The following is a 27,965-nucleotide window of genomic DNA, read 5'->3' as shown; positions in this document are numbered from 1 at the left end:
AATGAAACAATTTTTAATATGAAATTCTGCCCCCGAGTGATCCGAATTCTTCATCGGGAAACGGGTCTTGTGCCGGGCAGCCATTATGTAAATCTGCATCTTACCTGATATTGCATCATTGATCGTGGTCTTGCTTACAAAGGGAGATGGAGACTGACAATGTTTTTTCTTTCTTTCATTCAACACTTAGTAAACCATCTCTTTGATTTCTTAAGATTTCACCAGGCGCTTCCTCATTTCATGATACACGTTCGTATAGGCTTGAGGATGACTAACTTTGTCCTCTCTCCAAAAAAGGAAAGCTGTCATTTGCAGAGACATGGATTTCGTACCCAGGAATCCTTTCTTGTCATTAACCCCATGGTTTTGTGGAACTGTGACAGGCACAAAAATTTTTATGGGAGGGAGGCAGGTCAGCGGTAATATATTTTCATCATCATCAAATAACTGACTTCCACCAGAATTAGCATTACAGACCAATGTGGCTTACCTGGGAGAAAGGCCTAGATTGGGAGGTTTTGAGGTTCAGCTAGGCCTAACTCCACTCATGCTTCCTGTTCCTGCCCCAGTGCTAGCTGGGAATTTTTTTCCCCTGAACAAAAAGCTAGGCCTAGCTAATCCTCCAAGTCTTGCAATTCAGGCCATTCTTCCAGATGAGCCAAAGTGTCTTGTCTGTCAGGTGGAACTCCCAGAATGGAATGTTGGTGACTCCGAGTCCCATCAAACCCAGTTAACAGGGCCGCTGTGGTCAGGGATGATGGGCATTATAATTCAAATTATCTGGGAGGGCAGAGATTCCCTACCTCTTCTTTAAAAGGAGGAAGTCCACATCCTGATAATGTATATGGCCCCATCTGAGTAATTCTGGGCTTTCTAACACTGCTCTCCCCATGTTTATCTAGGACAAAACAATGGGTCTCGTTCTTTCAAAATACTTTGCACAGATAACTCTGTGGCTTAGGTCTCTGGCGGTTAAGAGTTCGATTCCCCACTGGGGAATTATTATTATCCTAGACAGAGGATAATAGTAACTGCTCTGCAGTTTACTATTATAAAAAAAATACCCGGCACAGTCAATCAAAATTATAAAAATATTGACTAGTGTTATATAACAAGATAGAAGTTTTAACCAAAATCATCCATGCTTGAATAAAGGGGTGGAAGAAGAAGAGATTTGTTTGCCCAATATGAATCACTTTGCAATTCATTACTTTTGTGGTCAACTTCAGGCGCAATGAAATTAACAATCCACATCCAAACGCGATAAAGCAGCACCCATATACTTCAAAGATCTCTTTCAAAATCGTGAGACTTTACCTCTCTTCCACTACGGGATTTCAAAGAGGTTCCCACCGTGCTCCACCAAGAAGCGGTTTTATGAGAATTTGAGGGAGCCAAAACACAGGACACAAGGTTGATAATGATTCGCCGTTTGGCAAAGGGAACTCTTTTAATATATTGGTTTTCCAGCTGCTCTGACAGCACGTACACACATACACAATTCTTCCAGGTGTTATCCTTGAGGTATCAAAAAGGGGGGAAAAAGACCCCCGAGGAAGGGGGTCCAGAAGGGCGGAACCGTGGCCCTCCCAACAGTAAGGCATTTTCTGCTGCTTGACATGATTCCATTGTGAATTTGGCCCCCCTGCGGCCCTTTTCCCATCATCCTTTGCTTCCCCGTACAGAAATGGCCTGCCATGTTTCCTTCTGTCGTCTCCATTTCTTTGTGCCTGTAATAAAAAGAGGAGCTCCTCTCACACAGATTTCTCCAGAGCGAGAGGCAACGGCTGGTTCTTCCCGGCCTCCATCCCCTCAGCTTTCAGCCACTCCATCTTCTGCTTGTGTTGCTGGAGGGCGTCGGCCACGCGAGCGTCCATCATGGCCTCGGTCAGCACGCCGTCCTCCGAGGCGTAAGCCGCAGCCTGGAGAGGGGAAGAAGAGGGGAGAAAACATTGAACCATCTGGTTTCATGTTCTTGAGGCCAAACTCTGCTGGAGTACATACAGTAGGGCGCCCATATTCATGGTTTCACTATGAAAATATGAAAAACATTAAAAAATAAAATAAATCCCCTTAGGAATATGTATTTCCACAATGTCATTAACAGAACGGGCTGCTTTTGATGTGATAGAAGACAGAGAGAAAGACTGAGAGAGAGAATGCTCACATATATATGAAAAGACAAAAAGGTTTAGCATATTAAAGGGACAATTAAACTAAAACGGAAGGAGATCAGGAAAAATACAGTCAAGCACTGTACTGTATTTGACTGATGAAAGCAAACATTCCTTTGTCTGGTTCGGAAGTTCGCTTCGGAAGTTCTACAAGCTGGGAAGAGCCACTGAGAAGGCACCATAAACTATGGTTTGAAGCTGGCTTATTTTTACTGACCATAGTTAAGATTAGAAAGTCGCGGCAAGCTATGATGGAGAAAAAAAAGTGGAAACAGAGGGGAATCTGAAGATGGAATGGAGTCCTCCAGAAAAAAGGGTATATGTGGCTGGCTGGCAGTCTGATGTGTGGGGTTTGGAAGCTCATTGTGTATCGTGATCGCAGCTGGAAGATGCTTACGAGTCCTCGCCTTGTTAAGATCACTTCACTGGCTGGAACTGCATGTCTGAGAGCACCCCGGAGGGCAGGCGTTTTTATTTTCTGTGCTCAAGCATACCCAGATGCTGTTTGTGAATAGACGCCTGCTGGAGAGCATGCCGGTGCTCCCTTGTGAGACACGGCACTGGCAGAAGGAAGACCTTTTATTTTCCCAAACAACAATTTCTGCTCCAGAACCCTCTTCCTCTGATATGGCATAGAAGGTGGGCTTCTCCCCCTCCCCATCGCACACACCCACAGCCCTTCCCTGGGAATTTGGATCGCCAAGACTCCAGCTGGAAGGACGACGCGCTTCACACTCGGCTGAATATCTCCGTGACTTTCTAAAAATAGACTTTCTTCCCTGCGGCGCCAGTCGCCAGGAAAAAAAATGAAATAAAAGCGAGGGGGAGAAAAGCAGCTGCCATTTCCAGGAAACCACCCAAGCTTCGGCTGACAAATGGGACTTCATCAAGAATGGGAACACTGGCCCTTGGGTGGTGTCTTTGCTCCCTCGGCCTCGTTTTAGTTTCCCGATCATGAGGGCTAGAAACTTGCCCTTTGAAACAAACTCTTTTATAGTCCTGGCATCTCAGGAAGCGATGACGGGGACACAGAGCTATTAAAGCCTCATTCGTGTACCCTTGTCAGGACCCTAATTCCTCCATAACATGTCCCTCCTTCCCTGGGGTCTTCTTGGTTCCAATCGAGAGAGTCTAACCACTATGCCTTACTCTCCTCCAGCAGCAAAAAATGGCTTTCCACACCATCCTAGCTTTTTACAGTTGCATACACAAATGAAGCCCCTGTAGGCACATATAGGTTTTGTTTCCATGACCCCCCAAACCCCGTTAAGTGGAACAAAAAAGGCTTTAGCCTTAGCCGTATACCTTCAACATACATCAGCTTCTCTTCCTCTTCTCTAAAATGTTCCTCCACTCCTTAATGGCCCAGTCTCCCCACTGCACCCCCTTCAAGGGCACCCACTTCCCTGGGACACCTCCCGTTTTTTGGACAGTGTGTTGGATAAAACATTTTCCTGCTGCCCTGCTTTACTGTTCTCTCCAGGACTAGAGCCTTTAAAATAATTCAGGTGGGTTGAGCACTCCCCTCCGCGTCTTTTGGTTTCAGCTTTTTCCGTTCAGAGACGGTTCCCCCCCCCCAACCCACCTCCTTTTCGGTTCTTGCTGGGTTATTTGATCCGGCTGAGCGGCGTGCCCACCAGACTGGGAAATCTCATCTAGGATGCAGGCTTTTGTCTGTCTCCAGACTGTGTTTCCGGGGTTGGAAAGAGACAGACAAGAGGGCCCCGAGAGGGGTGTCCGGATTAAGGTGGCGAGGGGACCAACCCTGGAACAGAGGGAACCACCCGAAGCCCTTTGATTTCCCAACGGTACTGTCACAACGGTGCTGGGGTAGAGGCTGTTAAAGCCCCTAACTCAACACGAAGAGGATTTTCACATTTGGATCAAACAGAACACAATGAAATTTTCCTTTCTACTTGAATACAGACATCAAACGGCAGCTTTAAAGAGAAATGCTTTGGGGAAAGGCAGAATAAAGTAGCTGTGTTATTACCTAAAGTTACTAACTAACTTGCTGTACTATGTTTAAAGTCACTACAAAAAAAAAATCCCCACCCTGATTTATTTACTTATTTTAGTAAAAGGGTCCCGTTCTCCCACTGTTCAGAGAATCCACCCACTTCTTTTCTGAGGTCCTTGTTAATATTCTGCCGTTCCATACACCCATGGGAGGCGGTGGGAATAAGGAGCTCCCTTATGGGATCACAGTGTTCATTTCAAAGAGCAAAGAAAAGCAGCTACCGCTGGGGGAAAAAAGCCATTTGAAGGGAGTTCAGAAATATCCGAAGGGAGAGACATAGCCGGTAAGAGTCTAGGCTTAGTGCCTCCTGTAATTCCTGAAGCAGAGCAATATTATGGGGTTACACTCTCTGAATTTCTCTGTGCATGCTGTTTTATCGTAGACACTCAAGAGACCCACCTTCCTGTTACTCTGAAGCACCATATATTGATGTTGCTGATCATCTTAGAGGTGCAGAGCTGGAAGGGATCCTATAGATCATCAAGACCAGCCCATGTCAAGAAAGGCCTTACGGGGAATCGAACTCAGATCCCTTATAAGCCCTGAGCTAATCCAGCAAAACTGAAACACGAATCCTTAAAATCTGCCGGGGTCAAAGGGTTATGGGGTCCGGCAAAACCAGAGGTCGATGCTTCTGAAGCCCTCGGCTGACGTGTCTCATCGACCCTTTGCCAGCGGGGGGACGATGGGTAGAGGAGTCAATCAAGATAAGGCCACCTTGGCACACTGTATTGAGAAAAAAAAAGTGCGATCCACCAAACATTTTACGACTGCGCACACTTTAGGTGGCCTCTGCTCGGAGGCAGGGAAGAGAGGTCTCTCGAAAAGAGACGGCGAGATTAAAATGCTGCAGCGGGGGTGTTGTTGAAGGAGCTAATTAAAGAAATCAGAATGACGAATTGGAGGCAAATTAAGCGGCAGCCGTAAGCGGCAATTTAGCCGCCCCTTTGGGACCAGCTTGAAGCAAGGGGAAGGAGGCAGGGCTAACCGCCTGCGTTTCGGTCCAGAACCAAGCGCCGCTGGTTAGCTCAGTGGTTTCAGTCTTTGGCTGCGGGGCCAGAGGTTGAGAGTTCGATTCCCGCCCCTGGTCCCCCCCCCCCGGCTTCCTGGACAGGGGCTGGACTCTGGGATCTGTCGGGTATCGCTTCTGGCTCTGCATTTCTAACACAATGATTAAGATCATAAAAGCTGATCAGAGAGACTGGTCCTACTAAGTGGTTTAGCTCCAGACAGCTTTTTTCCCCCCCTCTGATTTGAAGCCTCGCCCAAGGAGTCTGTGGAGGTCTGGTCTTGATTAGGAGTTTAAAAACCCACCAAAATCTCTTTCTCGGGCTCGCAGAGAGAGAAAGGACCAGAGATGGACAAAGATGGAAGGAAGAATGAATGAATGCAAACGGAATCTTCAAATATCTCCACCGGACACTGCATTGACATCAACGTTGTTTGGCCTCGCCATGCGCACTAGAGAAGGCTGGAAAAGAGACCTTTTTGCCTCCAGCGCTGGAGCGCTCACCACCTTCCAACATCATGGGTTCCGTTGTCATACTGCTCTAACAGTTAAGAACTTCTTCCTTATATTCAGCCTACATCTCGCTTCCTGAGTTTGAAGCCCATTATTATGTGTCCTGCACTCTGAGATGATGGAGAACAGATCCTGCTGCCCCCCCACAACTCAATGGATCTGAAATGGAGCGCTCACCCCCCCCCCGAGGTCATTGTATCCAATGTTGTACTGCTCTAACAGTTAAGAAGTTTCCCCCCGATATTCAGCTGAAATCCGGCTATTCAGAGCTGCTGTTAAAATGCTCCGGCCACACCGGAATCAGCCGCAACTCAACAGCCTTGCTTTGGTGGAGGCGAAACAGAGCCGAGCGCCAGCTTCGCCCTCCTGCTTTGACCGCATGGTTCCGATCTCACCTGCCAGGCCACGGCGAGCTGTGCAATCTCCCGGCCGGACATGCCTTCCGTCAACCTGGCAATCTCTGAGCACTTCTTCCCGTAGTCAAACTGGGCCAGTTTCAGGCGCCTAGAAATGAAGACAAGTGTCATGGGCAGAATGGCGTACCGGTTAGGGTTTTGCAGTCTCCAAAAACTTATTTATTTGGGGAATTCGCAACCCAGCTTCAGAAAAATATTGCCTGCCTGTGGTTTTTTTTTTGGATACGAAAGCAAATACTTAAATTGTGGGGTCCCAACCTTGGGCCCTCCAGATGTTCTTGGACTGCAACTCCCAGAAGCCTCCGCCACCAGCTGGGCTGGCCAGGATTTCTGGGAGTTGCCGTCCAAGAACATCTGGAGGTCCCAAGGTTGGGAATCACGATACAAGATGTCACAATAGCAAGGAGGGCGATAATAGCTCTACTCACTGCTTGCCTTCGGTGGCCGGTTTGAGGATGTGCTTGTCAAAATACATCCGGACCAAGCGTTCTCTCTCCTCCAATCCAGGCAGCTGAAAATGAACCATTTCGTCAATCCGGTCATTGATGGCCCAGTCAAACTGTTCCGGTTGGTTGCTGGCTAAGACGAGCATGAACCTGCCGAATAATAATCATCATCTTAGAACGGCAGAGCTGGAAGGGACCTTGTGGATCATCAAGTCCAGCCCCTGTCAAGGAGGCCCAAGGGGGGAAATCAAACTCCCCACCTCTGGCTCTGCAGCCGGAGGCTGAAACCACCAAGCCATCTAGCAGTCAGAACAAAGCCCTATAACAAATCTACTCTGATGAGTTCACTCTGGAACGTTGACCTACCGGGATCCCTTCTGCCTTAAATCCACATTCTCCCCCACCCACCACCCACGCACACGAGTTGTCTGAAGAGTGCCCGTCGTACGGCTCAAGGCGGCGAAAACGACTAGGGGCACATTCCTTTGCAGCTATTAAGAGGCATACGAGGCCATCTCCGGAAACGTAGAGGGAAAAGAGTGTCCGTACACTTCCCAGCAGAAACGAATCCCTCCCCCTTTTGGTGTGCATTTTATTAACTCCAGACTCTTCCGGAACAACCCTGATGAGGAACGCCCGCAGGACCGCACTTGGGGCGAATTCGGATAAAAAGCCGATCACCGGCAGCGCACAGGGCGAATGTGTGGATTAAAACCTCCCGTCCCACCTCCGAAACATTCCAGGATCTTGTCCGGATCAACCCTACCCTCCCCACCCAATCCAAATATATTTAAGCAGACATACTATGAAAGGAAAATACAACCAGTGCTGTACATTTAAAGGCAAACTGCAGGCATGTTTTAAAATAAGGAGGTTTCAAAGCAACAGAAGGAAAAGAGCACAGCCTGAAGACCTGCGCAGGGCTCCATAAGACCAGCAGAAGATGCGTTTACCCACAGAGAGAAGAGCTAACAGTGCAATCCAATGTGGGTCTACTCTGAATCAAGTCCCTTTGCACCTGATGGGGCTTGCTCACTTGAAAAGCAGAGACCCCATTTCAGTCCAAAAGCTCGACTACATTTCAGAGAAGGGTGTCAGAAGTTGGGGTTCTACCGAGGATCGGGCCAAAAATTACCCACAGACTTCAGCTCAAAAGGGCCAAGAAATAAGCTTTGAGAAAGTCAGTCCTTCCAGTTGGGGGAACCCCGGCATGAAAGCTGGGGGCAACCACCCAACCATGGGGTCAAGAGAAGGGTGGGCCTGATTGGAGTCACAGGAGGGTCAAATTTGGCCCAATGGATTCAAGTTGCCAACCCTGTCTCACTGCATGTCCTACGTTGTGCTCTCTAACGCAGCCTGTGCTTCTCTTCCTTCTGCCCACCAACACCTTGATGACTTCTCTGAATCTACATTTCGAATCCCATGTCAAGACCGACAGTCTCCGGGTAGGCAGGGTGGAATCCTGACCATTTTCCTAAACATTTAAAAAAGAGAAGGGGGTGTTGGTTCTTCCCCGTTTTTGAGACGGACAGGCAGAAGAGGGCTGAAGAACGGCAGAAGCTGTGTTTCATGCCAGATCGAACCAAATGCTTCTAAGATTAAAGTAGCCCTCGAAAGCTGAAAAGTTGCGCTCCGGGCCTGCTTTTTAGCCAGCTTCCATCAAAGGCCGGGTGTAGATGTTGCTTTTGAAGAACCACAGGATAATCTTGCTCACTCTTCTCACAGAAGAACAGAAGAACTCATTCGCTCCTAGCATCCCCCGTTCCATAAAAGGTTGAGCCACTTTCTGGGGCAGATTAGCTGCGTTCCTGGGTGGCTAAAAACCTAAAATCCAAACAAGAAGCTCAGGGCACGGGGGAGAGGGAGGAGCTATGATAAACAGGCCAGTGCAAGACAGAAGGTTAATAAATAAATAGTAAATTAAGGTCCTTGTTCCCTTTTCTTACTTATTGCTGTGCTGTCCAGTCCTGTGCAGGAACGCATTCAACGTCGCCCGCAGGTCCTCGCTGATTTTTTCCTGCAAGAGACAATCCGTCAATTGAGCATGCAAGCGATCTGGCCGGCTCTTTTAGGGAGACGTTGGGGGGACAATCCCCAAGCTGAGGATGGCTGTCCCTCCAGTCCATGCAGAGATCTAGGCATACGTTGTGTGCGAAGGCATGCACATGCGTGGAAAAGGCGCGCACGAGAGCACTTACCGTCGACCTCTTCCGCAGGAAGGCGTCGGCCTCATCTACGAACAGCAAGAGGCTGGAAAGAAGGAAAAGAAAAAGGGGGTTCGTGAGATGACCTGAACTGCACGGGGCAGCCTGAGCAAAAGGTAGTAGAAAATAGCTTGAAGAAAGGTACAGTGTTAGCAGGATTCAGGCGCACAAACCTTGCTATCGCCTCCCTCCCTCCCACAGCTGAATTTTAAGACATAGTAGTTCTGGGCGGACAATATTTGAAAGCTAAAACAGTGAGTGTCCAGATATTAAAAGAGAATTCGAGATGTACTATGTTAAAAATGGTGAATACAATCAATACTAAAGACCCCTTTAAAAACAAGAGAGCACAAGAATCTGTTTAAAAAACAACCCCCAAACCCCTCTCAGGCTGCCAGCCACTAAGGAAGAGCCTGCCTGAAGAGAAAAGCCTTTGCCAGCTTGCAAAAGGAGAGCAAAGTCTGGCCTCCAGTGGGGGGGAGTTCCAAAGTCTGCGAGCCAACCACAGAGAAGGCTCATTCCTGTGTCCACACCACAAACATATGTGAGGATGGTGGGATTGAAGAAAGACGTTGGACGACAAAGAGGTGATAAAACAAAACATTACGGTTGATGCACCCATCCCCTGCAAGAGAAAAACAAGCCAGATTTCCTGCTTATTATGTTGTATGAATCGGGCCGAAGAAGCAACGGAGCTTGTTTGGAAAGCCACGGTGAGTGGATCGCCCGTCACGTCCCCAGAACCGTGTACCAGCCGGCGCGACCCGCTTTCCCGGCAGGCCACGAGCGAGTGAATAATTGATTCCGTGCGCCAATCCATTTTTAAACACCCCGATGTTCTTTTCCCCCCCGGCTTCCTTGCGTCTCACGTCCCTCCCTCGTTTGCAAAGAGAGAGGAAAACAGAGGGGGTGGGGGTGGAAGGCTGCCAAACTCTGCCCACCCAAGTTTGTTTTGTTGGCCCGAGCTCTTCAATATTTTATTTTATGGGGCTTCCCCCCCTCCCTTGTTTTTCCTTTGTCCCTCCGAGGGAAGAAAATGTGGCAGATAGAAATGTTCGGGTGATGAATGTGACGGCGGATCGGCCTGGACGGGGAGAGCGGGCGACTGTCAGGTCCCATCAAGGGGCACATACATCACCCATTAGCTTCGCTGGATGCCATTCCTGGATCTTCCTTGGTTTACTCTCCATCCACCCCAGAGACAGGAGCTAAACACACCCAAACCAGCCCTCTTTTATTAGGTTTTTAATGGCCATGCAGGGGATCGTGATTGTGCCAAAGTGGTGGAAAAACCCAGTAGCCTGGTTACTCGAACAAGCTTTTTTTTGACGCTGCGGCTGAGAAATGATGGGAAAACCGACAGAGAAGCAGGAAGAGCCCTTCAGCACCTTGGAGAGCTCCAGGAAAATGGAACCACCCTGGATCACTCCTGTCATCTCTTAAGGCAGTGGTTCCCAACTTTGGGTAACCCAATTGTTCTTGGACTGCAACTCCCAGAAATCCTGGCCAGCACAGCTGGTGGTGGAGGCTTCCTGGGAGTTGTCGTCCAAGAACATCTGGATGACCCAAGGTTGGGAACCACTGTCTGAAAAACTTGTGGGCCCCAGGATGTAATGCTGTTCTGAACCACACTGGCCAATCCTAGAATCACAGAGTCGGAAGGGGGCCTCGAAGGTCATCCAGTCCAACCCCCTGCTCAAGGCAGGAATCCAAATCAAAGCAGATCGGACAGAGGGCGGCCCAGTTTTCTCTTGAAGACCTCCAGCGTTGGGGCGCTCACCCCCTCCTGAGGTCATGGCTTCCACCGTGGTACTGCTCTAACAATTGAGAACTTTTTCCTGATATTCCGCCTAAATCTGACTTCCTGTTTTCAGCAAAACCTCTACCTTTCAGCCCCTTGCTACAGCCTTTTTTTTTAAAGCAGACAAAATGAAAAGGAAAAACAAGAAACGAAGAACAACGTCCAGATAAACCGACTGTTATTTGTCGTCGTCCCCATCAAGGGGGGGGCGCAAGACGACGATGTATCTTACGCTTTTGTTGAAAAACAAACAAACCCATGACATCGGGAAGCAGAACAACCCTCCCAATTACTCGGGGCAAGCTTCGTCATCCACGTAGAAGAGGACTAAGGAAAGCCAGTCCATCCACTCAGAGGGCTTGTCATCCAGACTGCCAGCAGCTCTCTGGGGCTCCCAGCGGAGCAAGCGAGTGAGCGACGGACACGTCTTTTCCATCACTCACCCACTATGTTCCTGTCGCTCAGTGTTGCTCGGATCTCTCCCTAAGGAGAAGCGCCGAGAATAAGAGGACGCTCCCTCCTCACTGAGTCACAGCATTCGTCCAGCCAGCTCAGTGGAGACTGAATCTCTCTCTCCTTTTCTTAAGCCAGAGGGAAGAAAGTCCCCCCCCCCCCGGCCTTTGGGAAAGGGGAAGAGCCGACTTACCCTCTCCGACTCGTGTTCGCCCAGTCAAAGACCTTGTGCATGGCCGTCACTCCTTCCCGCCCCATGGGGGCAACATCGCCACCAGTCATGATGGCATAATCCATGCTGGAATGCAGGGCTAATTTCTGTAGCAGAGGTGGTGGTGGTGAAAGACAGGAATGAGGGGTCAACAGCTGTGCAATGCTTAAAATTTGCTCTGGTCTGAATAAGACACAGTTCCAAGAGCACCAGCGGATGCAGGAAATCTAGTGACCCCCCCCTCTCTACAGCATTATTTCTGGTTCCCCCTAGTGGCCAGTTCTGATAATGCACCATGGAAACACATATATCTGGTTTTTTTAATTTAATACTTTTTATTTAATATTACAAAGTCCCACAACGCCTTAGCAGGCTGGTTTAGCATTTACCCTGCTAGCAAAACCAGAATGTGTGATGCAAGGGGGAAAAAAGCGGAACAGTTTAATTCAAACTAACCAGCCTTGAATACCTCTGTAATTTAGAAAGGGTTACAGAATTCTGGGTTTTCTTCTTCCTAGCTTTAGCAGTTAGACTGCCTGTTATATGCTGATTGTTTCCCCCCCCCCCCGCAAATTTTAAAAAGCCAACAGTAAATAGCGCCCGTTACAAGGCATTGGGGGGGGGGGGAGAAACACAGCCTGGACTGTAATGCTAGTAATCACATCGCTTGCAGGAAACCCTCCCTATGACACAAACACAGGGAGACGGGGGCTACCTTGGCAAAAAGGGTCTTCCCAGTCCCTGGGGGCCCATACATCAGGATGTTCCGATACAGGCTCCGGTTATTTCTCGTGTTCCGGGTGGCGATGGCAATATCTCTCACCCGCTCCTCCAGCTTGGGCTGCAAAAACGAAGGGGAGACGGCTCAGACAAGCAAGCCATGGGGCGAAGAAGGAGTTCAGGGTGACGGGAGAGCACCCATCGTTGCCAGCCCCAAATGCCAACTGGCTGCCCCCTTGCGAGGCAGGTTCGAGAGAGCCCAGCCTTTCCCCACGGCAACCCCTTTCGAGGCTGTGGGTCAGGGAAAAGTCAAATCCCTCCTGACACATCACGCCATAGCGGACTCCAGCCAAAAGCCCCCTGCCTGGGCTTGAACCCAGAGGGGGTCAGGAAGGAGCAGCCCTTCCCACCATTTTCCACGTCACTCTGCAGCTCCATAACCCGCCGGAGTTACTATCCGTTGAAAACTTTGGAACCTGAAACTCAAGTCGGCTCGAGCGCGCTCCTTTCCTTCTCCCTCCCAATCCATTTTCCTTTTGTGCCACATCTTTTCGACCGCAAGCATGCTGAGCAGGGTCCGGGTATCAGGGTTGGTTTTTACCCACCACCACATTGCCGGGTGGAGAGTGCGAGTCAACTCGTTTTAAATCAAGGTAGAAACAAAGCAACCGGGGTTGGGGGGGGCAGAGGTAACTGAGAAAGAACTTCCATTTCCAAGTTACATGGATGGTTGGTAAATGACTCATCGATCCCCCCCCTTGCAAGCTGCTGTTTTGCACCTGGCCCGCCCACCCAGGCTGCCATTTTGCCTCTGGGGCTGGACGGGGAGGTCTTGGCGATCAAACCTACGTAGCCTGTGCCATTAGGAAAGCCAGCAAAGTCGCGACAGTGAAAATTCAGCGCTGCACCAATGCAACATGTACTGCTACTAGTGCATGGCACGAATGGAGCAGTATATAAATCAATGAAATAAACAAAGGTTACTTACGCTGAGGACCACGCCTTCCAGAGCATCCTGGGCCTTACTGGTCAGCCTCCTGCCAACCTGGGGAAGAGAGAAAAGAGAAATGAGAGATGCTAAAGAGGAAATCTGGACCACAAAGCTGACAAGGGGAAAAATGGGTTTGTTTGAAATGTGGGGCTGGAGGAGATACCTTGCGGATACCCTGGAAGGCCAGAAAGACAAACCCGTGGGTCCTAGATCAAATTGAGCCTGAACTCCCTCTGGAGACCCAAACGCTGAAACTGAGGCTGTCCTACTTTGGGCCCATCCTGAGAAAGCAGAGTTTGTTGGAAAGAGCCATCGTGCTGGGAAAAGTGAAAGGCAGCAGGAAAAGAGGAAGACCCCCCCAATACGGGATGGATCGACTCCCTAAAAGAAGCCACAGGCTTGAGCAAAAGCGGAACAGGGCTGTTGAGGACAGGATCTTTCGGAGATGGCTCACTCATTGGGGGGGGGCACAGTCGCCGTAAGGTGGCCTGAATTCCGGAGAGCTTTCTGCCCTCTGGCCCCCAAAAGCCGAGGCCGCGCAGTTACCTTAATGGGGTGCTTGAGCGCTTCCAACACGGTGATGCGGGATGTCTCCCTCACTAAAGAGGGCTTGCCCAGGCGGGCTTCTATATACCGACCAGCCACGGCGGTGGCATTCTTGGCGCTGTAAATGCCCACGGCCAGAAGGGTCAGACCCGCCACCTGTCAGAAGGAAGAAAGATGCGGCATCACTCAAACAGCAACACACAAGCTTGGCTGTTCGTCTTAAAGCCATTTTTTTTTCTCGTTCCATGGGACCACATGGCTACCCCTCTCAGGGTTTTCCAGGTAGAGAAGACTCAGAAAATGGTCTTCCCCTTCCCTTCCTCCAGGGGGCACCCTGGGACTGCTGTGCAGCTGGCCCAAGGCTACCCAGGTTGGCTTTTCTCACAGGAGATATAGAGTAGGGCAGTGGTCCCCAACCTTCGGCCTCCAGATGTTCTTGAACTACACCTCCCAGAAGTCTTCACCACCACCTCTGCTGGCCAGGATTTCTGAGAGTTGAAGTCTTAAAACATCTGGAGGCCCAAGGTTGGAGTCCACTGGAGTAGGGGATTCAAACCTCTGCAGCCGAATACCTAAACCACTGAGCTATTCAGTCAGCAATACCCTCGAAGGCAATATGTAAAGAAAACCAGCCATGGCCTCAATCCTTCTTAAGAGAGGCTGCAGAAAGGTTTCTGCCCCGAGATGAATGCAGTGGGTGGAAATGAGAGACAATCAGGAGATTTTTCAGCCCCGGCAAGAGAGCAGTATCACAGCCCCCCCTTCTGGATGGAACCCTTCCAGTCTTCTCCATCAGAACGGATTCATTTTCCATCTGGAAGCTGGCAGCTACGCCAGCTTTCCCTTCTTGGCTGCTTATTTGCAGGTGGTGCGTTGCCGAGGGGGGGAACACAAGACATGGTCACCAAAACCACCCAGACGGTTGCTTAGCAACCCAGGGGGAGGACTCCCTCAATTCCTGGCCCCTATCCATCCACTGCCAAAGCGAGCCGAACGGGCTTGACGCGGCGAGACCCGCACGGCCTCTCCCCAAGACGCCCGTTCCATTTAACGCCTGAAGGGAGATACACAAGGATGATGCTCCCAGGTGCCCGGGAGGAGTAAGACAAGCGGATCGGCCATGCTTCTGCAGCTTTCTCCCCACACCAACAGGGGGCAGCTCTGGAGCAACTCTGATAAAAACCACACGAATGAAAGACGCAACGTGTGTTCTGGAAAGATTCTGTAGAAGGAAAATATCATCCCTCCCTCCCAGAAGGGGAATCGAACTCCCAACTCCTCTCTCTCTTTAGCCAGAGACTTAAACCACTCAGAGTCTCTGCTTTTTGCTCTCAGTGCCTAAGGCAGTACCCGTCAAACACAGAAATGTAGTCCCAGTGGGGGGAAACAGTTCGACCGAGTGCTTTTCATGCTGAAGCTCCAAACTAAGTTCCCCAGGTTCCTGGCTCGTTCCCGGCCTCAGATTTGGAAAGCAAAGGAAGCCGAGCACATTCAAGCTTACAGTGGAATTGCTGGCGGCTTACCGTGGCCGTCACTTTGTCCCAGTCTGTAATGAAGGCACGAAATCCTTCTCCAAACAATGTTCCGGCTGTCCTAGCGTCATGAGAAAAGAGAAGTCGTAAGAGATAAGAGCTGAAATATTCATATACGTGCCGTTTTCTGGTCCTGTAAGGAAGGATCGGTGCCTGCATTTAGCCAGGTTCAGCTAAAAGCATTCCAGTCCCCTTCTGTTATCCCGATATAGGGAGGAGAGAGGACTGAAACGGGCTTCCCCGTGATGCTGTGGAACGGACACGTTATGTTCAGCGGATCACGAGGGAAACAATGATATTGGGGGGCCACGGGCACCCCATGATGTCTCCTGACCCACAGAAATAGAAAACACCACACCTCTCCAGCTGACGGAGGCCAGTGACTCAAGACTTCATGAGGACTGGGAGCATCCACTCCGGGATGGAGTCGGAACTTTGAAAGCCGCGAGCACCTTCCGTCAGAGCCAGTGCTCTGGACGGCTCTTGCGAAGTTCGTGAGAGACCCCAAAAGGGAGGCCCCCGTGCCTTGAAAATGGGAGGGAACAGCTTTCCACTACACCCAGGTATGGCTTCTGACCCTAAAAACTTTTTTTAAAATCGGTGAAATCCAGAATTCACATAAGACACCGATATGCCATGCCATGATTGTAAAGGAAAGAGACTTTGAGGCCATGAGCACAAAGAGTTCTAAAATGTCTGTGTTATGGCCAACAGCCAGGAAAGACAAACTGGAGACTATGAAGGAAGGAAATGAAAATTTTAGGATCGTCGGGTGTACCCACGGGTGGAATGCCAGCTATCGTCACGATCAGCCCATCTCAAGCTACTGAACAGAAAACGGATCCTGCGCCCATGAGGTTCCTCCTCTACCCATTTCAGCGGTGTTCAGACCTACTTGAGAGAATCCAGCACTGTCTGGCGGTGCTCGGCTGCTTTTAACCGGATCTGCTCCCGTATGAGGTCCGCGTTCTCCCTCTCTGCCTTGGCCCGGGCACGGGCCTCAGCCTCAATCCGCAGCATCTCGTTCTTGTGCCTCAGTTCCATCTCTCGCTCCACCGTAGCTGCGAACGACACGGGGGTCAGCCCAAACCGCCTGGAATCACCCTGACACCTTGATTTCGTTGACCAAACAAAAATATCACCCACCGGGTTTTGTTTACAGCTGCCCCCTGAAACCCTGTGGGTGCTCAGACCTTGTCGGGTTTTCATCCAACACAAACTGAAGTGGGGTGTGAGGGTTAGACTGGGGGACGGGGGAAACTGTGAGTTTTCCTCTCCACTGAGTCACAAAATTAATGGACAGCCTTATGTTAGCCTCTCACTCTCTCTAGCAGCCTGAACCCCATCAAGCAAGGTGGGAGGAGACATTTATTCTGCGAACACATAACTCATACACATTTTTTCTGGTCTCGGGTCTATGGCATAGAAGGCTGACTTTGGAACTGACAGCTCAGGGGTTTAGGTCTCTAACTATGGAAGCAAAGGATAGGAGTTCAAATCCCCACAGGGCCTCTTTGACTCCATGATCCGTAGGACCCCTTCCAGCTCTGTTGTCCTATGACCATCATGATTATATGAAAAATCCTTTCAGCAGGAAAATCAGCAGGCGGGGTCAATTCAAACAATCTGAAATGGAAAGCCAACTTTAAAACGGCAAAGGTACAATTGTCTGTCCCTGGAATGAGTTATGTAAATGGAGGCTGCCACGTATGCAGCCAGACTGGCCCGGTCGCTACACGAAAGGCATGGATCTCCATTTATTTATTTGAGTGTCTTCGCCTGACAGTCAGTTAGGGAGAAATGGGCGCGGAGGATCAAGGAAGGCCTTTCTTGTGAGTGGTTGGCGATCTGGAGTTCCCGGGGGCTGATCTGGGCTCTGTTAGCCACCAGGCAGGTCCGAAAAGCAATTTTACCACTTTTGGGGGGTTTGTGCGAGAGAGATTTTCCAGCATTAACACCCCCTAAAATCTATTCGCTGCCAGGCCTGCAAAGGTACATGTTTTCCTTTTACGGGTGACCGAGGGAACCCCGAAAATCATACCCATCACGCAGAGAAAAGGAGAAAAACAGGAATTAGGCAAGTTACCCCGTCTCATGGCTTCCTGCTTCTGAACAGACTCTTCCTGTTTCCTCAGATTCTCTTCGTTAAGGAGTTGCTGGAGAGAAACAAAAAGCCGTGAGAAATTAGTCTGGTCAGCGAGAAGGGAGGCGAGCGCTCCTGAGATTTGGGGCACATTAGGCCTCCCAAATCTACATTGTTCCCTTCCTCAGAAACCTCCATTTTGAAAATCCTCTTTGCCTCCCAGCCTAGAGGACATTTTTGAGGAAAAGGTGACACTTCCCATCCATTTCCCCCTTCTAGCCGGTGATCATTCCTTACACCAGTAAGGTAAGACGTAAAAGCCAGCACATCTCCACCCCTCACCTGCTGTCGCAGCTGGTCTTCATAACGCTGCCGGGCAAGTTTGTCTTGGTACTGCGCTCTCTTTAAGGGAAGAGAGAGAGAGAGAGAGAGAGAACGGAACTCATGACAGAAATCTCAAAGAGAAAGATATAAACTTTTTGACGAGCAAACTCTGGAACCCTGGCGATGTAAAGTTTCTGAAAAATTCCATTTTTCCAAATAAATAAATAAATAAATAAATAAATAAATAAATAAATAAATAAATAAATAAATAAAAGCAGCCCCACTCACACACTTTTCTGTAGTCCCCCCAGAAATTTCCATTTTTTCCAGGGGGAAAAAAACCGTTTTCTTTTCCAGATAAAATGTAAATTTTCAGGGGAAAAACACTTTCTCCTCATTTCCCCCTGGGAAAAATGGCAATTTTACATCTCCAGGGTTCCAGAATCAAACTCTACATGGACACAACTAGGGAAAGGGAGTCAGATTCAGGTCTAACCCAAACAGCTTCTAAATCTTGCCCAATGTGTGGGGTCTTTTAAATTCTTTCCCTTATATTTTAGCCATAGCTGTGCCGGAATGTGGAAGCTCCTCTTGCTTTCTGGCCTTTTAGCAATGCAACACAGCTATTCCTCAACCCAAAGTTTGGTTTTAACTCTTGGCTCTGTTTTTTGCCTTTTAATATTAATGTGGTAGCCATCAGCATCCACAAAAACCTCACCGAGGAGTGCTCGGCTTCGTGGCCCTTGCTTTTATCTCCAGACAGAAACACCGCACACACCCTTTCCTCTCAACTGACAGAATAAACAGGTGTCCTGGCTAAAAGACTTCACTACTTATTTATAAGGCCGCTCTTCCCTTAATTGTTCAAGTGAGATTAATCACAAAAACCCCTCTTTACCGCTTGCTGCTGCCTCGTCTCCTCGCTTAGCGTTTTCCGCCTCTCCTCGGCTTGGATCCGGACCTGCTCGTTTTTCAGCTGCTCTATGGCTGCCTCGTATTCCTAAACCGGAAAGAGGAAGATGGATATATATATTCATAATGATCAGTAAAAAAAACAGTTGGTTCTAACCTATAAAGCCCTGGGCTTTATCTTAAGGATTGTGGCTCCTTTTACAAGCCTGATTGAGTGTTCAAACCATCAGGCCTTCCTCTCAGTCCCACCACCTTCTCAGGTGCTTTTGGTAGGAGAGGGCCTTCTCGGTGGCTGTTCCCAGACTCTGGAACTCCCTCCCACTGGAGGCCAGCCTGGACCCATCTTGACTGTCCTTCCACAGGCAGGCAAAGACCTCTCTCTTCAGGCAAGCTTCCCCTCAGTGATGGTCTGAGTGGGTTTTAGAAACAGATCGTTGTACCTTCCTGCTTTGAATGTGTTTTGGTGTTGTTTGTGTTTTTTTAGTACAATATTTTTAAAATTCTTTTCAGCATTCGTATACTGTGGTTAGTTTCTAAATATTGTCTTTTAATGACGGAAGCTGCGCCTTGGATCCCTTTAAAGGAGAAAGGCAGGGTAAAAACGATTTTGGATAAATAAAAGAAGGCATCAATGAACTGATGTTTCACAACAGTAGCGTTCTTAGCACCAGGGGAGCGACACCCTATGTGTCGGAAAGGAGTCTGCTTTGATTGCAAATCCGAGAATCTCTGGGCAGGTAAAATAATTCAGCAAAGCTGTGCATTTTTTTACATAAAGAAGCTCTTAACGGTACAGCCTCGCAAAGAGACGAAGGAAATAAGGACGCAACCCACCTTCAGCCTCGCCTGCTGTTCTAGCTGCAGGGTCTGTTCCTGCAACTGTGCCATGTTCAGTGCCTCTTTGGCATGCCCTGGAAGAGACAACAGGCGAGTTAGCGTCTTCTCTCATCCTGTGAAAGATCAGGCCTGTCGCCGGCTTCCTTCCGCTTTGAGAGCGAGGGGACAGGGGTTAGCATGATGTGGCCAAGGCTCAAACGAGGACACACACACCCTGGACGAACCTTAAGCCCACCTCCCATAATGCTGACGGACAGTACTTCCAAACCTGGAAGGTGGTCAGAGATCTATAGAAGTGACTGGTTTTTTTTTGGACTATGACTCCCCCAAAATTAGGCAAGAATGATCTGAAAACCCAGCTCATTTGGAGCTCTAAATTGAATGGCCTCCACTTGTTTTCAAAAAAAGTCAGGATGTGCCCAGTGCTGGTTAGTCATCTGCAAATGTCAAACTGACAGCGCATAAGCATCATAACAAGCCACAGTTATTTATGATTATTCTGTGATGAGACGCACATACTGCTGCTCAACCTCTGTGAGCACCATGAATGCCTTCAGTCATTTTTAGGGGACAATTTGGCTTCTGCATTGCAAAGCATTTCAAAACTCCCAATACACAATGTTTCCTTCCTTGTGGGATATTGAAATTTTGGTCTTGAGATTTTATTTCCTCTCCGCTCTCTGGAGATCTTTCCTTTCTTAACTTGGGGTCTCTTAGGGAGAAAAAGTAGCATGTAAATATGGGGCATTCTATAGGCAAAACGTGGGGTCTACCAGTGAATTACAGCCTATCTAACTGGGGATGATTAGGCTCTCCTTCAGAGTGGCAAATCTCTCTGGGAGTTGCTAAGCATCAGCGGCTAAGACAGAGTCACGTGAGGGCTGGAAAGGGCAAAGTCCCAGCCCGGGACTGATGCAACGGCTGGCAAAAAAACCTGCAAATCGCTTTTGTCAATCGGAAAAGACATCAGCCAAGCACAGTTTGAGAAAAAAGCCCTCAGGCTCACATTCCTGGCGATTTCAGGCTCTTTTGGAACCTGATCCTCGCCTGGCCTTTTGCCAGATCTGAAAGTCTCCTTTGCTTTTAAACCATTGGAATCCAAACTCCCCCCCCTCCTCTACCCTCCTCTTCCCTTTTTTCCTCTTGTGTTGTCTCTCCTACATTGCAAACGTCCAAATAGGGAGATTTTTTTGTTTGTTTGTTTACTGTGTTCGAAACCTTCTCAGCAGAGAAGCGGGATGAGAGGAGCTGCTATGGATTCCTTCAATCCCACGAATGTGTGTTGCTCAGACCACAGGGAAGAAAAGGTCCAGATCACAGTTATCCCAAACCGTGTCCCACAGAGAGGCATACTGGACTACTTGCTCATTGGATTTGCTGAATGAGGATGATGGGAACCCAGGGCCATCTGGAGATCCCTACCCTCCAGGGACTCCTCCCAGATCCAGTTAACCCTTTCCTGCCCCTCCCTCCTTCCCTCTAGGGTTCTCCCCTCCCCCTCCCATCCTTTTAGGGGACAGGGGCTTGGGGTGGGGGCCCCTTTCCCAGACCCAGTTAACCCTTTCCTCCCCGGCCCCTCCTCCTCTCCCCTCCCAAGCCTCCTCTCTCTCTCCCCCTCCCTCTAGGGTTTTCCTTGGAGGGGATGGGTGGGAAGGCGGATCTCCCCTCTACCCCACCCCGGGGACGAGGCCTGGCCTCCCTCCGACTCACGGGAGGCGTCCAGCTCCCGGGCGGCCTTGGCGGCCCGCTCCAGCCCGGTGGGGTCGAAGTTGCTCCATTTGTCCTTGGGGCGACTCCCTTCGCCCGCCCCGTCGCCCGAGGCCGGCCCCGGCGGAGGAGGCAGAGGGGGGGCCCCGAGAGAGGCTCCCTGGCCCGCGTCGCCGCCTCCGCCCCGGTTGAGCCCGAAGAGCCACGACATGATCCCGCCGGCCAGCAAGGGGGGAAACCCAGGCGCTCCGGCACACACGCGGACCCAACGAGGTGCTCTCTGCGCAGGCGTCGCCCCGCCCCTTCCGGCTTCTGCCTTACGGTCATTGGTGGGGTCGAGAGGAACCGCCCTTAGACTGATCCGAAGAGAAGCACGATGTAGTTATTTGTATAGAATCACTCTAGACACCTAGGGATTTTTAGGACTGGTCGACCCAGAAAGGTCTAAAAAATTCAGAACAGAGGAAGCGAAAAAAGTTTTAAATCAAATTGATCCTATTAATCTCAATTCAGAGTGGAGCGGTTATTCTATTTTAGTATCTCTGTGGTGCAGACCGGTTAACTTCGATCTTGAAAGCCGATTGGGCGAAAGGAGTGGTCCCAGGGGCGGGGCTGAGCTGCCTTTTTTTTTAACCTGTCACGTGCTCTGACTCGGCTTGCTCTTTATTGGTCTTCGTCTTAGAGGTGGCCTCCAGGATGTAGTTCTACGATTGGGTAAACTGGGGAAAAGGCGGGGAAAGTGATGCGTGAGGGGAGGGAATCGCGGGGGACGGGATGAGAGGAGGGCCAAAGTTAATAGGTGGTCGAAATAGAGGAGGGGAAAGGAGGCGGTCCTTCTCCTTAGCAACGGGAATGTTGAAGCGGTTGCTAAGGGGTTGAAGGAGATGCCCTAGGGAAGGCCGCACATGGCAGAGGTGGGAGCTTTGCGGGTGGCGGGCCGTGGAATCTCTCCCTTAAGCCTAGGAAAGGCCTTTAAACAGGGCTGGCGGTGGAGAAACCCTGGCTCGACGGAAATCTGCCTTAACCAATCAGATGCCCTCCAGGGGGGAGTTGAACTACAATGCCTATCATCCCCAGCCAGCCGTATTTGTGTGATGGGTGTTGTAGTTCCACTGTAACTGATGGGCGCCAGGTTGATTCCAGGAGACATTTCTGGGAAGCGGGGCTCAATCCAGTTACTTTCCGATGCATTGTGCTTCGGGATCACGATCTGCTGCTAGTTTAAGTCTGGCGAAGGGGGAAAAAAAACCCATTGAATTCAGTGAAAGGGGACTTGCTCCCAGCTAAAGGGTTGTAGTTAAAGATGGAAAATTTCTGTAAATTTCTATTTTTTTTCCTGAGGGAAAAAATGGGGGAAAATGTTCCCCACCCCCAGAAAAAATTGAAAAATTTTCAGAAATATTACATCTCTAGTTATAGCTCAGTGAGTTAGGTCTCTGGGTGCAGAGGTAGAGGTTGGGAGTTTGAGTCCCCCCATTATGCCTCCCTGAGAGAAGAGCCAGCCTGGGTAGCCTTGGGCCAGCTGCACCCTCCCTGGGATCCCTCCCCAGAAGAAGGGAATGGGAAACCCCTTCTGAGTCTTCTCTACTTGGAAAACCCTGAAATGAATTAAGTCAGAATCAAAAGCATGCGAAAAAGGGATCATGGCACTGCAATTTACAGAAAGCAGAGGTGTTCATGGGGTTTTGAGGCATAGAGGACCACTGAATTTGGCCTTGATGAAGTCAGAAAAGAACTGGAAGGGTCTTCTGGACTGAAACCAGTACTTTTTAAATTTTTAAAAATGTGGATTACAAGTCAGTTTCTGCACTGTTAAGAGGAATAGAAAATGTTAAGCTGCCTTGCTGCCGGGAAATATGTACCACCCTTGACAGTGTTCGTTTGTTTGTTTTCTTTTAAAGACAGGAGACAACGGCATTTCTTAGCAACAGCCAAAGAACCAACATCACAAAGGATCTAAGCTTCCCGAGCACAGGGAAGGGCTGTTTTTTCCACAGCCACAACCAAGAGAAATGGATTTGGATTTTCTGGGAGGAAACGGTAAGAGATGAATCCAATGTAACCTTGTGGTTAGAGGACGAGGCAGTTCCTGTTGAAAACTCAAGCCATCAAGTGTGTGAGATTGCCTTGGGCTGCTCACCATTTTCTCCATCTAACCCACCTCGCAGGGAAGTCTGAGATAATATGCGGGAAGGAGAAAAGTGTTTGCTTACCTTAAATGTCTTGGAGGAAAAGTGGGCATAACTGGGAAGAAAAAAATAAAATAGGGCACGCCTTTGCTTAAGAAAAATATTTGTGTGTGTGGATTCTTCTAGGGTTCGTGGGGATTGGAATCTTACTTGGATCACTTCTGTGTTTTCCCTTGCCTTTGCAGAACGTATTCAAGGCAGGGATCTGCAATAAAATGTTGCAGTGTGAGGTGGTCTGCCATCTTCCCACAGACTCCATTCTGTTCTTTCCTTTTATGAAAAAGTGAGCATTTTGTGGGCACTTAGCATGCTTTGTCCTCAATGGCTTTTTTTGGGGGGGGGGAGGATTTGCAAGCCACAGAGTATGATATAATTAATGATTTTTCTTCCACTTAGGCAATTATCCGCCTCAATTTGTCATGGACATTCCCAGTATTGAGGACCTGGAAGAAAGCCTGAGAAAACTTAAGGTCCAAGTGGACAACCTGGCCTCCAGTCTGAGTTTCCACCCAAATCCAGAAGGGATTTCTAACCTGGAATCTGTAGCCAACTCAAGTCTCTTGAGTTTTGGGTGGCCAGTGGCTTCTGTTGGCAACTACGAGGAGTTGGTGACTGGAGAGCAGGCTAAGCCACTGACAGAGACAAAGTGGGGCTCAAAACGTATGCATCTGCTGGGATCCTTAGGAGATGATTCCGCCTTGTCCAGCATGGGCCTTCCAACTTTGGCCACGTCCCCTACAGAGCATGGGGGAAGACTGATAAGAAGTGAGCTCATGAGTCAGAAAGTTTTGCCTTCAGTGGACCTCACTTTCCCATTAAAACTTGGCTCCCCTCATGTGGTTGGTGTCAAGGCTTTGCTGCCCCCTAAGATCCCGGTCAGAGGTCCTTGGCGGGGAAGGGCCTCCACCTCCTTTGACAGAGGCCGTCCGCAAAGCCTCAAGGGTGCTGGCCGCTCTCGATCGTTCTCTCCCCCTGCCAAACATCCCCGCTGGCATCGTGCTCGGTCCCAGTCTCCAAGGCCTGCCTGGAGGCCCAGCTCGGCCAAGGCAAATGCCTCGGCCGAGCCTCCACCTCCGTTGCCACAGAGAAAAAATGGAGTGAGCAGGCAGTTTTACAGACCGGGGACTCTAGCCACCAGATCACGGACACTCAAGGCACCTGGAAGGATGGACGTCAGAAAGCCATGGAGTCCTTACGGCTTGGCGTCGGCTGCTATTTCCTCACCCACAGCCCAGGAAATCAATGACCGGTAAGGAGATCCTAGTGAACTGGGTTCCTAGACTATTAGAAATTCTAATGTTTATGATCAACTAGGATCGGGAAGACTTCAGGCTGGCCGGATCTAAAATAGGTGGGTATACTGATATAGCCAGAAGTTTAAAATGGTAATTTGATGGTGGAACTGTTTATATATTTATTTATTTATTTAAATTATTTTGACCCTGCCTGTCTCCAAAAAAAAAAAAAAAAAAAAAAGGTGGCTTATGTTGTTAGAAACACAATATTCAAAGCTAAAAACCCAGCAAATTATTCAAAGATGTAAAAAGAGTTAAATAAACATTATATGCTTAGGTGAAAGCATTGCTAAAACAGATTTCAAAGCCACAAGCCATCCCAGGTTTAAAAACCTGTCTTAGAGAGCTGGTCACGGAGGGAAAAGCTTGCCTGGGGGGAAAGGTCTTGGCCTGCTTGCGGAAGGACAGCAAAGATGGAGCCAGGCTGGTATCCAGTGGGAGGGAGTTCCACAGCCTGAGTTAGGCATGCAAGCATTACATCTGGTTAAGCCTATACAGGGATCTACCAGGAGATCCAGGATCTCCCCACTGTAGGCTTGAAGGTGGGGTTGTGATAATGCATCGAAGGCCCAATGAAGATCAGGAAGATGCTAAGAACGCGATGAAGGTTTCCGTATCGGCTGCTCAGGTTCTTGCAGGCTCTTGCCGAAAGCTCTGCCAAGAGGGCTGTGATAGAGACGTCTCCCTACCAGCGAGAGCTGGTGCGCCTTCGTCTCGAGCGCCTGCGGGTGGAAGAGGCCTGGTTGCTGGAGTTGAAGAGGCAGCAGGAGCTGGAACGGACCCGAGGCCCCAGAGCCAAATGGTAAGCGATCCAGGCCGTGGGGCTTTGTTGTTGCGTCAGCTACTCGGAATCTAAAAACAGACAGCGTTAGAATGGAAGTCCAGACGCTGCCGTTTCTATGCCTTGTCACAAGAGGGTCCTCTCGGCTTGCTCTGTCCCCTGCTTCGTAGGATGCTGCGGGAGTGTGATGCGGGTGGGACCAAAGGCCAAAGCATAGCGTATTCTAATTTATGGCAGTTCCCGAGGAGCTGGGACTGTCTGGGGAATCCCAGACGGAGAGACTGGGGCCCCCGGAGGGTCGAATTCGGCCCCCCCCACCTGGAATTCTTCATCAAGGCACTTTCTGTCTTTCAGTTGCAGCAATGGAGGCGGGGGGGGGGAGTCTTCAGTAGCAGCACTTATTTTCTCCATCCATTTTTGCTCTATGGCAGTGTTTCCCAACCTGGGATCCCCAGAGGTTCCCTTGGGACTCCAACTCCCAGAAATCCCGGCCAGCACCGCTCGTGGTGAAGGTTTCTGGGAGTTTTAGCTCAAGAGCCTCCAGATTAGGAACCATCGCTCTAGGTAGTATCAATGGTTCTCGTCTCAGTGACAGGAATCCTCTCTCAATACCCCCCTGTGAAGGAGGTCAGAAGGAGGGGCCACTGGCCCATAGTCAGACTGGATACTTCAGGGCCAAGTGGGGATTTGAACTCTAACCACTACTTCAGACAACACTTAGCCTTCCTCTCTGAGCCCTAGCCTCCCTCTTTGAATGACAGTGGTATCAAACGTGTCCAGGCTTATTTTTTCACTGGAGGCAAGCGATCCTTTCCAGTACAACTGAGGAGTGGGTTAGAGCAAGATGCGGGAGACCTGACGTTTACTTTGGCGCCCCTACACTTTCAGCCCGGTTCTTCTCCACGTTCAGGTGCAGAAGACCATCCTAGCTGGGAGTCGCTTTAAATATAACCACCTGTTAACCAGGCCTTGCTCGTTGACAATTTTGAAATGTTATGGAGCAACACGGAAAGAAAGATGGAAATGTGTGTGTTTTTTTAAAAAAAAAATAATCACCAGCCACCCTCCCCATCTATAGAGCCGAGACACGATCCGCCCGGCAGTCTCTTGTTCTGCATCTCCCTTCATCCCGGGCCAAAACGATGGCATGGGATGATGGGAGCCATAGTGCAATATCTGCAGGGTATCGGGCTGGGACAGGACAAATAAATCCTCCCCTCCCCATCTTGTGTTTCTGGGAATTTAGGTACGAAATGAGAAACTCTCAGTTCCATTATGAAGCCCGCAAAAATAATGAACTGCTGAGGAACAGTCGGGAGATACAGGCCGTCTCTAAGTACAGGCAGGAGCTGGAAACAGCCTCCAAGGAATTCCAGCAGCAGCAGCCGCCAAGTTCCAGCTATCAGGAGACCAAGGATCAAGGTCTTGTAAACCCGCTTTCTTCAACATATGCTGTCCAGTGAGAATCTTGATTCTCTCCTCCCTCCCCACATTCAGGGAATCTGTCAGAGCCTTCACCTGAAGACAGAGTCATTTTTGGGGTGGCAGGGAGAATCTTCTAGCAGGATTCAAGGAGATCCAGTCCAGTTTTGTACCAGTTCATGGCATTCAGAAGAACCCCCACGGACACAGTCTACTTGGGCGGCAGCCAAGACCGACCACGTGGTCGACTATTCCTTTGTGGGAGAAGTTACCTGTTGTTGTTTTTTGAAGAAGTTTTTTTTTATGTGGGATCAATTCAAACAGCAGTTAGATTGGCTTGGAAATGGCCGATCATGGATCCGTCTCCTCGCCCCCCAATAAAAACTCTTGATGCAGAGAAAAACCACTTGGCACGGGGGCAAGGCTGTGTGCGACTTGGTTTGCATCTCGTTCTGACTTTTAATTCAGAGTCGTGTCCCGAAATCAAATGTGCATCGCCCGGAGTCTCAACGGCTCATCCTGGCAACGGGCATTTCACCCCTGGGGTTTTCCATTCATTAGTTTTGAAAGAGAGATGCAAGAAAGCAAAGCCTGAATGGAAATGTCAAGGAGAGTTCATGCAATGATTTCTTTAGCAAGAGAGAGAGAGAGAGAGAGAGAGCAGAAGTCAGCTTAGAAAAGCTACCTTTTTGGATTACAAATCCTCTGTATCGTCAGAAGCTAGAACCACTCGTAGCCCAGCCTCCCTTCTGCAAAAAAAACCCAAGACTTTTTCCAAGCTCTAGAACTGACTATGTACTGTGAGCTTCCCTGTTTGTTCTGGACTGTTTCTATAAACGGTCACTTCTGTGTTCTGTTTTCTGTGGCCTGATTTCCAAAATGGGCATGTAGGCTTTTTCCAGCTTATGCCCCAAATTTCTTCGGCAGGTTTGGTTTAGCTCCCGAGTGAAGAGTTTCCTCTGAGTGTTTGCTGTAAAATTGGGGATCTGTTGGGATGCTGAATGAATTGTTTACTCTCCATAGAGTTTGTTTAATGAAGCAGGAGTGGTTAGGAGACACATGGCTCATTTGGGTGGGCCTTAGAGGTGCCTTGATGAAACATCATTCATTTTAAAATCAAAGCAGGCCAGAAGTTATCTTGTTTTGAGAGGGCACCACATTCTTCTCCTGTTTCATGGGGGGGGGGGGTCGTGTTCGTGTTTCTGAATGGGAGATGGTGCATTTCCCCCAGGTGCCAATATGGTTGCTTTGGTCCTGGACCTTTTTAATGTCCCAAGTTGTTCCACAGTCTCTTTCTCTCTTTAAGTTGAACCCTGGATGTGAGATCTTTTAAAAAGGATGTTTTGCTCAGCATTCCCGAAAAGGAAGGATTTTCCAGC

At 49.4% G+C, this 27,965-nt stretch overlaps 2 protein-coding genes across 4 annotated transcripts; one reads left to right on the top strand and one right to left on the bottom strand.

Annotated features, from left to right (window-relative positions):
- Positions 1–1,414: 1,414 nt before the first annotated feature.
- ATAD3A (ATPase family AAA domain containing 3A) lies at positions 1,415–21,189 on the bottom strand. The gene is made up of 16 exons (XM_072977623.2): positions 20,903–21,189; positions 19,190–19,266; positions 18,342–18,443; positions 17,462–17,521; positions 17,123–17,192; positions 15,932–16,097; positions 15,028–15,097; positions 13,505–13,660; positions 12,956–13,012; positions 11,963–12,088; positions 11,230–11,354; positions 8,777–8,828; positions 8,525–8,595; positions 6,561–6,728; positions 6,112–6,220; positions 1,415–1,922 (listed from the first exon to the last, which is right to left on the bottom strand). The coding sequence occupies exons 1-16, from the start codon at positions 21,108–21,110 to the stop codon at positions 1,755–1,757; spliced, it is 1,785 nt and encodes a 594-aa protein (XP_072833724.2). The 5' UTR covers positions 21,111–21,189; the 3' UTR covers positions 1,415–1,754.
- Positions 21,190–21,685: 496 nt separating this feature from the next.
- On the top strand, positions 21,686–27,435 carry LOC110073298 (uncharacterized). Of its 3 annotated transcripts, XM_078379427.1 has the most exons (5): positions 21,686–21,813; positions 22,801–22,939; positions 23,485–24,337; positions 25,012–25,185; positions 26,411–27,435. In XM_078379427.1, exons 2-5 carry the CDS (start codon positions 22,912–22,914, stop codon positions 26,625–26,627), a joined length of 1,272 nt encoding a protein of 423 aa, XP_078235553.1. In that variant the 5' UTR covers positions 21,686–21,813; positions 22,801–22,911; the 3' UTR covers positions 26,628–27,435. The 3 variants fall into 3 exon arrangements, 2 of the variants coding, with proteins under 2 accessions (XP_078235553.1, XP_078235554.1); XM_078379428.1 differs by lacking the exon at positions 21,686–21,813 and having other exon boundaries at positions 22,328–22,939; XR_013538128.1 differs by lacking the exons at positions 25,012–25,185; positions 26,411–27,435 and having other exon boundaries at positions 23,485–24,659.
- Positions 27,436–27,965: the final 530 nt, after the last annotated feature.

This window comes from Pogona vitticeps, chromosome 7, assembly GCF_051106095.1.
Source record: "Pogona vitticeps strain Pit_001003342236 chromosome 7, PviZW2.1, whole genome shotgun sequence".
NCBI lineage: Eukaryota > Metazoa > Chordata > Lepidosauria > Squamata > Agamidae > Pogona > Pogona vitticeps.
Note: the sequence above shows the minus strand (reverse complement) of the source record. Positions and strands in the feature narration are given on the sequence as shown.

What these genes read in the sequence shown, in the direction of transcription:
- LOC110073298 (XM_078379427.1), top strand. Translation starts at nt 22,912, where the DNA reads ATGGATTTGGATTTTCTGGGAGGAAACG. An exon ending in GGATTTTCTGGGAGGAAACG is followed by an intron (nt 22,940 to 23,484) that starts GTAAGAGATGAA and finishes TCTTCCACTTAG; the next exon opens with GCAATTATCCGCCTCAATTT. An exon ending in GCCCAGGAAATCAATGACCG is followed by an intron (nt 24,338 to 25,011) that starts GTAAGGAGATCC and finishes TCGGCTGCTCAG; the next exon opens with GTTCTTGCAGGCTCTTGCCG.
- ATAD3A (XM_072977623.2), bottom strand. Translation starts at nt 21,110, where the DNA reads ATGTCGTGGCTCTTCGGGCTCAACCGGGGCGGAGGCGGCGACGCGGGC. An exon ending in GGGACAAAGTGACGGCCACG is followed by an intron (nt 13,661 to 15,027) that starts GTAAGCCGCCAG and finishes TCCTTCTGACAG; the next exon opens with GTGGCGGGTCTGACCCTTCT. An exon ending in GCGAACACGAGTCGGAGAGG is followed by an intron (nt 8,829 to 11,229) that starts GTAAGTCGGCTC and finishes CCTTCTTTCCAG; the next exon opens with CCTCTTGCTGTTCGTAGATG.